Consider the following 12,581-nt stretch of genomic DNA (forward strand, 5'->3'; position numbering starts at 1 on the left):
AAGACAGAGTCTCACTCTGTCACCCAGGCTAAAGTACACTGCCACGATCTTGGTCCACTGCAACCTCCGCCTCCTGGGTTCAAGTGATTCTCTGGCCTCAGCCTCCCAAAATGCTGGGATTACAGGCATGAGCCACTGTGCCCGGCCAATATGTTAAGCAATTTTGAGTTTTTTTGTATGACAGACACTGGATATAAAAGAATCATAGAGGTTACAGATGGCACTTTTTCAACCAGAGGGGACTGCCCCTTCTCTGTTAGGCTGACTGCATGGAGCCCATTGTTGCATTCCCTTTGAAAACTCGGCAGGCTGAGGCCTGGCTGTGCTTCAGTCTGGTTACTGCAGCTCTGAGCCAGCTGGGCTCTCCGTCTTCTCAAACTCCTTCCAAGTTCCAGCCCAGCCTCTAGTCGCACGAACTTCAAAATCTGGCATATGTCTCTGGCATGCTTTTCTTCTGAGATGGAGTCTTTCCTGTTGTCCAGGCTGGAGTGCAGTGGTACGATCTTGGCCCACTGCAACCTCCGCCTCCTGGGTTCAAGTGATTCTTGTGATTTTGCTTCCCAAATAGCTGGGATTACAGGCGTCCACCACCATACCCAGTTAATTTTTGTATTTTTAGTAGAGATGGGGTTTCACCATGTTGCCCAGCCTGGTCTCGAACTCCTGACCTCAGGTGATCCGTCCGCCTGGGCCTCCCAAAGTGTTGGGATTACAGGTGTGAGCCACCACACCCAGCCTCAAGGCATGCTTTTGTTCCTAAGCACCTGGGAAGTGCAGGAAGCCTGCTGTTGTGGGCTTTCTGCCTGGATTTCCTGCTTTCCTGGACTAGACCGGCAGGTGTGTTGCTTGGATGCCCCCAAGCTGCCGGCCTGTTCCACCAGACCTTGCGATTGGATGCTCTTTCTCCAGCAGAGCTTCTCTGCCCGGGAAGCCTGGGCTCTGGACAAGCCTGGAATCGTCAAATCTTCCTGGGAAAAAAATATCCAACTAGACAGCACCTCACCTCCAAAAGGCTCCTCTGGTCAGGGTTTTAGTTCACCCAATCATCACTTTCACATCTCAGGTACCTTTCAAAACAGGATCTTCCAAATGTGTCCAGGTTTTTGTGCTTGTCACAGCTGAAGAATGGGCCCAGTGCAGCCGGGGCCTCCTGTCCATCCCAAAGCGGTAGTTTTGCCCAGCTTTTAAAAAGATGTGCAGTTGGCTGGTTATATCTGCCTGTATTTCACAGCAGACATGTATTAAAATATCCACTCACCAAATTTCATCATGTTTTTCGCAGGTTCCTTCTTAAGGGCTCTACCCAGATGCCTCTTTCCAGCTTACTCTTCCAGGGTGGCACAAAATCCTGAGCTGAAGGCTGCCTTTCTTTTTTTTTTGAGATGAAGTTTCCCTCTTGTCTCCCAGGCTGGAGTGCAATGGGGCAATCTCCACTCACTGCAACCTCCACCTCCCAGGTTCAAACAATTCTCCTGCTTCAGCCTCCCGAGTAGCTGGAATTACAGGCACCCGCCACCACGCCTGGCTAATTTTTGTATTTTCATTTGGTAGAGACAGGGTTTCTCCATGTTGGCCAGGCTGGTCTCAAACTCCTGACCTCAGGTGATCCACCCGCCTCAGCCTCCCAAAGTGCTGGGATTACAGGCGTGAGCCACTGCACCTGGCCGAAGGCTGCAGTTTCTGAAGCTCTGTCAATGCCAGGCCCTGTGGACAGTAACAGATAAGTCCTCAAACCCTGTCACTGGAGGAGGCACCGGCTTATCTGTGGATTCTCACTGTTTTCCGTGGGGAAAACAGGGGGGTGGGGTGAGAACAAGCAGCCATTCTGTCCAGTGGCAGGGCCGGCATGCCGCTGCACACCCGGGTCCCAGGCGCCCTGCCCATGGCTGTGGTTCCCACATCAGGGCCCCAGCATGGGCAGCAGAGTCGCATTCCATCTACACCGCTTTCTACAAGGTGCAGTGACTCACGCCTGTAATCCCAGCACTCTGGGAGACCAAGGTGGGAGGAGGGCCTTTCAAGCCTAGGAGTTAAAGACCAGCCAGGGCAACACAGCAAGACCCCATCTCTAAAGCGTTTTTCAGTTAGCTGGGTGTGGTGGTACACCTGTAATCCCAGCACTCTGGGAGACCAAGGTGGGAGGAGGGCCTTTCAAGCCTAGGAGTTAAAGACCAGCCTGGGCAACACAGCAAGACCCCATCTCTAAAGCATTTTTCAGTTAGCTGGGTGTGGTGGTACACCTGTAATCCCGGCATTAATCTCTCGGCAGCATTCTGCCTCCAGCCCGCGTAGCTTCCTCCTCCTCTCCATCACCCGTGCAGGCCAAGTGCAGGTGTGCTCCCAGGACATCCGCTCCACTCCTGCGTGGCCTGGGCCCCCTCCCAGCCCCACACTGCCCAGGGGGCTCCTTCCCCAGCCACGGCCCGGCGCCTCCTTCCTGGAAGACCCCCATATGTGGAGTGGGGGCACCTGTGCCTTCCTGGTCTAGATGGCGTCTGTCTCCTCTCCTCGCCATGGTCTCCTCCCCAGCGCCCGAGGAAGGCGGGACTGCGGACTCCAGGTCCAGGGGTCATGTCCTCCCAAGCAGGGGGGAAGCAGCGACAGCCATCTCCCAGACAAAACATGGACTGAGCCAAGTGCCCCTGTTCCTGTGCCCACTGACTTGCCAAAGACCACCCGCCAAGGCCACAAGAGCTTACAACCCCATCTGCAGGACGACAGGGTCCCAGAGCCCATGGAGTCACTTTTCACTGTCTGGACTCACAGCACCTCTGGTCCTCATGGAACAGAGTTCCAGGCTTCTGCGTCCCCAGAGGAAACCTGGTCGCAGTGATCAGCGGCCATGGTAGGGCACACCAAGCTGTCCCAGGCCAGGGGGCCAGGGTGGCATGCGGCCATGAGCTTCACGTGGCCCCTGTCCCTCCAGGAGGCCCCTGCTCAGCTCTGTCGGCTCAGAGAGGCCACCCAGCAAAGCCCTTGGCCCATGTGAAGGGAAGGCGTTGTGTTTTAAAAGGGGCCCCCCATGCAGACACAGACGTAAACCAGTAACTAAAGACAAAGGGCACAGGTGAAGTGTCCTGACTCCAACACATGCGAGCACTTCGGGGACGGTGGAGATGGTGGGCACGGTAGGGGTGATGGGGGTGCCGGGAATGGAGGGGGTGGCAGGAAGGGTGGGGGATGTGGGGACAGTGGGGGCAGCGGGGATGATGGAGACGGTGGGGACAGTTAGCTGCTGCTGCACCATGTCAGGAAGTGTGAGGCTCACTTCCCCAGCTCAGACCAAGAGAGTGCCCACCCTATGCGATGCCCAAGCAGAGGCAAAAGCAAGGCCTCTGTGACCCCCAAGGGGCCACTTGTGCCCCCAGGAATATTAACCTGCCCACCCTTCCTTACAGAGAGGAGGAGTACCCGGAGGCGGCTACACATGACTTCAGCACCCACCTGTGCCCTCCCCTCCCCTCCCCGCCATCCCCACCTTATTTTCCGCAGCAGCGTGTGGAAGGGCCGGAACAGCTCGGACATGTCTTCCACCTTGCGGTCCAGGTTCAGGGGGCCGTCTGCGTAGACCACGAGGCCACTGCATTTGAGACACAAAAGCCAGATGTCAGGGCCTGCGGCTCCCTGGGCACTGCAGACGCCCAACTTAGACACCTGCAGAACCGAGGCGGCATCACTGTCCTGGCACGGCCGCTGCCTCAGGCTTTCCCTCGTGTGATTTCGTTGTAAGTAAGTTTAGAAAAAAGCAATGAAAATTATTACCCAGACTTCATCCTCTTTGGCAGTTGATGAGCTTGTGATCATTGGAGGGTCATAAAGTAATCATAAAAGCATATTTGTACACTTCAGCGCTGTAATCAGATAAATTAGCCTCAAGAGTTGTTACCAAAATCTACCTTCTTGCAAGCAAAAAAAACTAGATTTGTGGTTAAATTTATCTGCAGAGTCTTATGAGAATTAGACCTGGAACCACCTTCTCCAAAAGCAAAACCAGCTGGAGGTGCGAGCTGAGGCCCCGCACAGGTTCCCCTCCTGCAGCCTGGCCACCACCCCACCACCCCACAAGACCAAAGCAGCCTCCCTGTCACCCCCACACAGGACCCACCTCCCGCATGGGTGTCCACCATGCCCCGAGAAGCTCCCCAACTGGGGCCCCATGTGGCCAAGGCTGGCTTTCCTCACTGTCCCTACCCCAGAGGGACAGCTCACGGCCTGTTGAAGGACAAGCCTCCCAGACGCCACCTTCAGTGGCCCCCACTCCTCTCTTCGCACCGTCCAGCCCTGCCCTGCTCAGAGCATGCCTTGATCATCTGTCTCAGCCTGTCTCTCCATCCCAGAGGACCTTCTCTGGGCGCCTCCTCCTGGGTCTCCTGGGACCAGACCATGTCTCAGGTGCCCGGGGAGCATCCACCCACGAATTCATCACCTGTCCCTCATCATCATCATCCTGTTCATTCTCATCAGAGCACAGACGAGGGCCACATGGGCTTGTCTGCATACATGGAGCACCACCGGCCTGTCTCTTTCAGCAGAAGTGACACCAGGGTCAGGTCCGGCCAACACCATCCAACACGAAGTCCCCGGCAGCTCAGGGAGTCTCCTTGTCTACCACACCCAGCTCAGTGAGAAAGACTGATAAACAGAATCGAACAAAGGGAATGTTTCTCCCTAAAAATGGCTGGGTTTCATGTGCAGAAAGCAAGCTTTGAAAGGCACAGGGACGGTGGCCCCAGGCCCTGGGGAGTGGCCAGCCCAGCTGGACAGGGGGCTGTTTCCTGACCACCTGTGGGTGAGGGGACAGCACAGCCAGGCCTCCATTCTGTTTGGTCTCCTTTGTGGCTTTTACACGAGCTGCCCATCATGATCAAATGAACAATATTCAGGGGACAATTGAACAAACAGAACCTTAACTTCGAATCAGGCAGTCTCGGGACAAAGGCAGAGTAAAGCAGAGCAGGGAAGGGGCAAGGGCCTGACTCCAGCATCCTGGCCTCAGGGAAGCTGCCCCCAAACCCAGCAGAGCTCCCTCCCCTGCTGTGCACAGGCCTCAGCCCCTCGATGACCCATGTACACAGCGTCTGCCCCTCTGGAAACCTTGCTCTGCCTGCATGGGGCAGCAGCGTGGCCGAGGGAGGATCCAGCTGCCCCCCAGGGCAGTCAGCAGGATTGGGGGATGAGGCAGGCCTAGGAGAGCAGCTCGTCAGGAAGCTCAGACCCTGAGGCTGCTGCGCCATGTCCTCCGGGGGCTTGGGGGGACCCAAGGACCCCCTGGGCCGTATCCCTGCGTCCAGCTGTGTTGGCTTTCTCATGCTGGATGCAGGGCACCGTGCCCTCCACAGGGGCTGAGCCCTGCTGCTCGGTGGCTCTGCAGTTGCCTGAACTACCGATAAGACACCTGTGGGACAGGAGCTCAGACCCAGGTGCTGAAATAATGGAGCATGGGGGCTGGAGGTGGGAGGGTGGGGGGAGCAGCCCTGGAGGCTCAGCATCTGTCTCTGCACCTGGCCCAGCACTTGCAGGAATCCAGCTGAGGGGCCTCAGAATGAGGCCTGGGAATGAGCTATTACCGGGAACAGGGGGCCCGATGCAGCTGCTGCCTGTGGCTACAGCCCCTCAGGGCTGGGGGATCCAGGCATCTCGCCCTCACGGGCCACTCAGGCCTGTGTCCATGCTGCCATGAGCAGAGGTAAGGCAGCACCCACAGGTCAGCCTGGCAGGCAGGTGGTGGGATCCCGGGGTCTCAGTACAGCCAGGGGCATCATGAGGGCATCTTGAGGGCTTTGGCCCAGGTCCAGTTAAGGTGAGCAGGTGATTACAAGTACGTGCCACCATGCCCGGCTAATTTTTTTAGTAGAGATGGGGTTGCACCGTGTTAGCCAGGATGGTCTCGATCTCCTGACCTCATGATTCACCTGCCTCAGCCTCCCAAGGTGCTGGGATTACAGTATGAGCCACTGTGCCTGGCCTGTTTTCTTTTTTCAAGGAAATTCATATAACAACAATGAACTGTTTTAAAGGGCACGATTCTGAGGCATTTTCTGCATTCACAGTGCTGTGCACCCATCACCTCTCATTTCAAAACGTTTTTATCACCCCAGGAGACACACCTTTAGTAATCACTACCGACGTCCTTGCCCCAGACACTGGCCATCTCTCATCTGCTTTCTGTCTCTATGAATTGGCCTACTCTGGGTTTTTCACATAAATGCAATAACGTAATACATGACCTTTGTGATCTGTTTTCACCTTGCACTGCGTTTTCAAGGCTGGTCATGTTGTGGCACATGGCAAGTGTTCCCGCGTGTATAATTCTTCATTCATCCACAGCGGATACCTGGATTGTTTCTGCCTTTGGGCTGTTATGAAGAATTCCGCCACAAACATTCATGTATAGGTTTGTTCGAGGACGCATGTTTTCATTACTCTTGGTGAACGCCCAGCAGGGTATGTGGGATGTCCATATGGATCATATAGGTCTAGGTCTAACTTTTTAAGGCACCACCGAACTGTTTTCCATGGCAGCTACAGCATTTCACGCTCCCACCAGCAATCCAAGGGTTCTTACTCCTCCACACTCTCAGCACGTGATCCGCTCCATTTTTCTGACTGCAGCCATCCTGGTGGGTGTGAAGTGGCATCTCATCGTGGTTTTGATTTGTGTTTCCTTAACAGTCAATGATGTGGAGCATGTTTCCATGTGCCTGTGTGCCATTTATACATATTCTTTGGAGAATTGGCTGTTCAAGTCTTTCCTCATTTTTAAATTGGGTTGTTTGTCAACTTGTTGTTGAGTTGTGAGGGCTCTTTATATGTTCCGGACCTTAAATCTTCATCAGACATGATTTGCAAATACTCGTTAGGTTGTCTTTTCATTTTCCATATAATGTCCTTTGGTGCATAACGATTTTGAACATTGATGAAGTCCAGTTTCTCTTTTTATCTTTTTGTGCCTGTGCTTTTGGTGTCAAATCCACTGCAAAACCCCAAAACAAGTAGATTTACCCTCTATATCAGTCAGAGTTCTCTAGAAAAACAGAACAAGAGAGAGATTTATTTTAAGGAATTGTTTCATCCAATGGTGGAGGCTAGCAAGTCCAAATTCTGCTGGAGACCCAGAGAAGAGTTGACGAGGCAGCTCCAATCCAAGGGGTCTGGAAGCAGATTGCAGTCTGCTTTCTCTCAAGGCCTTCCACTGATTGGATGAGGCCCACCCACCCACACATGGAGGGTCGTCAGCTATATTCAGAGTCTACTGATAATAAACGCTAATCTCATCTTTAAAGCACTGCACAGCATGAGGACATGAGGTTATGTCCACCTTGCACAAGCGGATGCTACATTGGACACTGATGGGCAGAATCATCCATTCAATGAAGCACAATTTGTGTTGAACAAGACAAGCTGGGTAAAGCATTTGAAGGTGCTTTTGAGGTATGGAGATAGCATTCAACTGATCTTCAGTCCTCCCCTGATGACAAAAATTATCTGGCTTTCATCAACCACTGTCCTCATGTCAGAGGACATTCCATCTGCTAATGAGTGCTGCCCACAGACAAACCTATGTATAATAACAGCAGGAAGAAGCTCTGACCGTTTGAACACCTTCACAAATCCCCACGTAATGCCAAGATGGCATCTTGTATCCAGGGGTAGATAAAACCAAAGACATCTTTCCATTTGTATTGAAAAATAAAAACTTGACCTTTAGGGGAAAAGTGAAGTCAACCGGAACCCCATGACTTACTCAGAAAATGGCCAGGGCCCTGAGGAATTATGGAAGAACTGGAGAAATCACCAAAATCCAGAGGGAGCTGACTCAACAATTTACCAAGGCCATCCTCCAAAGACTCTATCTTATTTCTTGGGGAAAGTGATCTTCTACTAACAGTATGTTCAGCCTGATCAAGAATATCTCAGTTTAAATAACTGGAATGCAAATTATAACTATACATATGCCAATTACCATGAGCTAAGTCACCCTGATTGCTAAATATACACTCAGGTTTCATGATTTCCTGGCATCAGAAATCCCTACAAGCTTCAGGATTTTTCTCTTAAACCAAATGCCAAAGAGAAAAAAAAATAATTAACTTTATTATTGCTATCTTTTATCAAATAGCATATACTCTATACCAGCTTGGTGGGAAATCCTGCCAATGAATGCATTTATTGTGGGAAATGACCAAGCCCTACGCGAGAGTACAGACTCAATGGCCTTGCTCTTACTATTCTCTATGCAACCCCTTTCTTCCAGATTAATACTGCCAGTACAGGTAACTAACAATGATTCAAACATTTTTTCTGTCATATACTCAGGTGAAAAATCACTCTAACCTATATTTGATGGCTTTATAAAAAATCATTTACAAAAAAATGATTGCATACGATAAAAGCATTTGTTCCAAAATACATTCAAGGCTTTAAAAACTTCAGTGAAAATGTATATTCGGTTCCCTTACTCATTTTTTTCCTTTTCCTCTCTTTTTAAATCTCTGGTTTTTTTTTTCTTTTAAGAGACATAGTCTCACTCCACTGCCCAGACTATAGTTCAATGACGTGATCATAGCTTACTGCAAACTGGAAATCCTGGGCTCAAGTAATCCTCTCATAGCCTCCCAAGTGGCTGGGACTACAGGCACACACCTCCACATCTGGCTTTTTCGCTGTTGAGTCAAGGTCTCGCTATGTTGTCTAGGCTGGTCTCAAACTCCTGCTGTCAAGCAATCTTCCTTCCTTAGCATCCCAAAGTGTTAGAATTATAGGCATGAGCCACTATGCCCAGTCTGTTACCCACTGTTTGATTGTTTTCTTGCTATTGAACTGAGTTCTTTATATGTGCTGCATATTAACCCATCAGATGTATGAATTGTAAATATTTTCTCTCAATCCATAGTTTGTCTCTGCATCCTATTGTTTCTTTTGCTGTGCAGAAGCTTTTCAGTTTGATGTAATCCAATTGATCTATATTTGCTTCTATTGCTTACACTTTTGGGCCAAATCCAAAAAACCACCACCCAGGCCAATGTTGTGCAGTCTTTCCCCTGTGTTTTCTTCTAGTAGTTTTAGAGTTCCTGGTCTTATATTTAACTCTTTAATCCATTTTGAGCTGATTTTTTAAATATGGTGTGAGATAAGCTTCATTCTTTGACATGTGAAGATTCAGATTTCCAAACACCATTTATTGAAGAGGCTGTCCTTGTCTTCTTGGCACCTTTGTTACTTCAGTTGGGTTCATCTATGGGCTCTTTATTCTATTCCACTGGTATTTGTGTCCTGTTGCTTTGTTTGTTTTTGCCAATTCCAAGCTGTTTTAAAATTACTATAGCTTTGTAGTACAGCTTAAAATCAGTTAGTGTGGTACTTCTAGCTTTGTCCTTTTTGTTCATGATTGCCTTGGCTATTCATGGGTTTTTATGATTCTACATGAATGTTAGGAATTTTTTTGTCTTTCCATAAACAGAACGATGTTGGGATTTTGAAAGGGATTACATTAAACCTGTAGATTGCTTTGGGTAGTATGGACATTTTAACAATATTAATTCTTCCAATCCATGAACATGGGATATCTTTCCTTTTATTTGTCTTCTTCAGCTGATTTCACTGATGTTATATCATTTTCAGTGTACAGGTTTTTCACCTCTTTGGTAAAAATTATTCCTAATATCTTTTTTTTGTAGTTATTGTAAATGAGATTGTTCTCTTGATTTCTTTTTTCAGATAGTGTATTGTTACTGTATAAAAATGCTGCTAATTTTTGTTTGTTCATTTTGTGTCCTACAAGTTTATTATATTCATTATTAGTCCTTACAGTTTTTTTGGTCTGTAGCATTTTCCACCTATAAGGTTACCAGAAAACAGTAACGATTTCATTTCTTTTACTATTTGGATGTCTTTTCTTTCTTTCTCTTGCCTAATTGCTTTGGCAAGGACTCCTAATCCTATATTGAATATAAGTGGCAAGAGTAGGCATCCTTGCATTGTTCCATATCTTAGAGAAAAGGCTTTCAATTTTTCATCACTGAGTATAAGGTTAACTGTGGGCTTCTCATTACATATGGCCTTCATTGTGTCGAGGTACATTCTTTTTTTTTTTTTTTTTTAACATTTTCACTCAGTGGTACCCTTGAAGGGATACATTCCTTCTACATCTAATTTGCTGAGATTTTCATCATAAAACGACGTTGAATTTTGTCAAATGCTTTTGCTGCATCTAATAAGATGGTCATATGGTATTTTTTTCATTCTATTAATGTGATATATCACAATTATCAACTTGTATATATTGAACCATCCTTGCATTTCAGGGATAAAAACATTTCTCAAAAGAAGACATACAAATGACCAACACCACTAGTCATTAGAAAAAAGCAAACTAAAGCCACAATGAAATATCATCTCTCATTTGTCTGAATATCTTTTATCAAGAAGATGAAAGATGAGTGTTAGCAAGGATGTGGAGAAAAGGGAACCCTTGCACACCACTAGTAGGAATGTAAACTGGTACAACCATTATGAAAAACAGTATAGAGGTTCTTCAAAAAAAACCCTACAAATATAATTACCGTATGACTCAGCAATCCCACTTCTGGGTATTTACCCCAAACATCTGAAATCAGTTTGTTGAAGGGATGTCTGTAGTCTCATGTTCATTGCAGCATTATTCACAATAGCTAAGATATGAAATCATCCGAGGCATTTAACAGATAAATGGATAAAGAAAATGTGGCATATATACACAATAGAACACTATTCAGCCTTAAAAACAAAAGAGATTCTGATATTTGTGAAAAATTGGATGCAATTGGAGAACATTATGCTAAGTGAAATAAGTAAGGCCCAGAAAGATAAATACCATGTGTTCTCACTTACATGTGGAATCTCCAACAATTGAATTTATAGAATCAGAGAGCAGACAGTGGTTATAGAGGCTAGGGGTGTGAGGAAGAGCCACAGAGTATAAAACCTCAGACTGGAAGAATTTTTTTCTGAGTTATTTGCACATCATGGTGAATACAGTGAATAAAAGAATGTTGTACACTTCCAAATTATAAGAGAGTAAATTTCAAATGTTCTCATTCAAAAAACGTTAAAGTATTTGAGGTGATGGATATGTTAATCAGCTTGATTTAATTATTCCACACTGCATTCATAGATTATAACACGACTTCGCACTCTATAAATCTGTACAATTATACATTGACAGTTTATCATTAAAAAAAGAAAAAATACCTTCACAGCAACATCCAGACTGGTATTTTACCAAACAGCTGGGTAATGTGGCCTACCCAAGATGACACATAAAATTAACCATCGCAGGGTACAGCTTAGTTCCTTTGCATGTGGTTATCCAGTTACCCAGGAACACTCATTGAAGAGACGGTTCTTTCCTTATCGAATGATCTTGGCCCCCTTGTCGGTAACCAGTTTGCTGTAGATGTTTGGGCTTATTTGTGGCCTCTCAATTCTATTCCATTGGTCTATACAACTATCTTTATGCCAGTACCATAGGTTCTGACTTGTAGTACATTTTGAAATCAGAATGTATGAATCTTCCAACTTTGTTTTTCTTTTTCAATATTCTTTTTCAAGGGTCAAAATGGTGAATTTTATGCTATGTATATTTTACCACAATAAAGAACATTTATTGCTATAATTTCGATTTACAAAAGTTTTGCCTATCATGTTATGAAACTCTGTAAAATAGGACTTAGTATTTGATAACAATTTTTGTACTTAATACACTGGGGATGTTTTCCCATAGCATTAGGAGATTTTCTCCGTCATTATTTAAACGGCTAGAGTATTGTTTTTAACCAATCCCTTAATTCTGGATATCTATCCCTTCTCAAATTTTTATGATTATAAACAATACTTCAGGAATAATCTTTGTGGATATTTGTGCCCTGTCAGATCAATGCGACAAAATTCTGCAAAAGTCCATGGTGCTGCAACATGCCAGGCACTGAGGATGCATCAGTGAATAAGGGTTATGGTCTAGTAAGGGAGACACAAAAATCACAGAAATCCCATTTATATGAATAAGCAAAACAGGCAAATCTGTAGAAACCAAAAATAGATTTGTGGTCCCCTAGAGTTAAGAGACAGGATGGAGGATAATGGGGGGTGGGGTCGACCACTAAGGAGTAAGAGACACCTTTGTGAGTAATGAAAATGTTATGAAATTTGTGGTGATGGCTGCACAACTCTGAATGTACTAAAAACAACTAATTGTACATTTTAAACAGGTGAGTCCTAGGGTCATGAATTTTATGTCAGTAACATGGAAAAATAAATAACAGAGTAAGTGTGTATATCACGCAACATGCTGTTGGGAGCCATGCAGCGGAGAGGACAGCACAAAGGAGGGGACATGAGGGAGGAGGAAACAGTGCAGAAAAAAAAAACAGCATGAGAGAGGAGACATTAAGAGGAGGGGACAGTGCAGTGGAGGGGACAGGCTGGTGGAGAGCACAACATGGCCAAGAGGACACAGGAGCAGAAGGTACAGCGTGTTAGAGAAAACATCATGAAAAAGGGGACAGTGTGGTGGGGGGCGACAGCGTGGTGGGGGCACAGCGTGG

At 46.9% G+C, this 12,581-nt stretch overlaps 1 protein-coding gene and 1 pseudogene across 1 annotated transcript in view; one reads left to right on the forward strand and one right to left on the reverse strand.

The window, feature by feature from the left end:
* LOC119472739 (lateral signaling target protein 2 homolog) overlaps positions 1-12,581 on the reverse strand; it is a 35,251-nt gene that overhangs the window by 13,405 nt on the left and 9,265 nt on the right. The window contains exon 5 of the mRNA XM_037742141.1: positions 3,479-3,580. Coding sequence (XP_037598069.1) covers positions 3,479-3,580 — 102 coding nt within the window. The remainder of the gene's footprint in view (positions 1-3,478; positions 3,581-12,581) is intronic.
* On the forward strand, positions 5,556-7,990 carry LOC119472749 (annotated as a pseudogene).

This window comes from Cebus imitator, unplaced genomic scaffold (genome assembly GCF_001604975.1).
Source record: "Cebus imitator isolate Cc_AM_T3 unplaced genomic scaffold, Cebus_imitator-1.0 Scaffold117, whole genome shotgun sequence".
NCBI lineage: Eukaryota > Metazoa > Chordata > Mammalia > Primates > Cebidae > Cebus > Cebus imitator.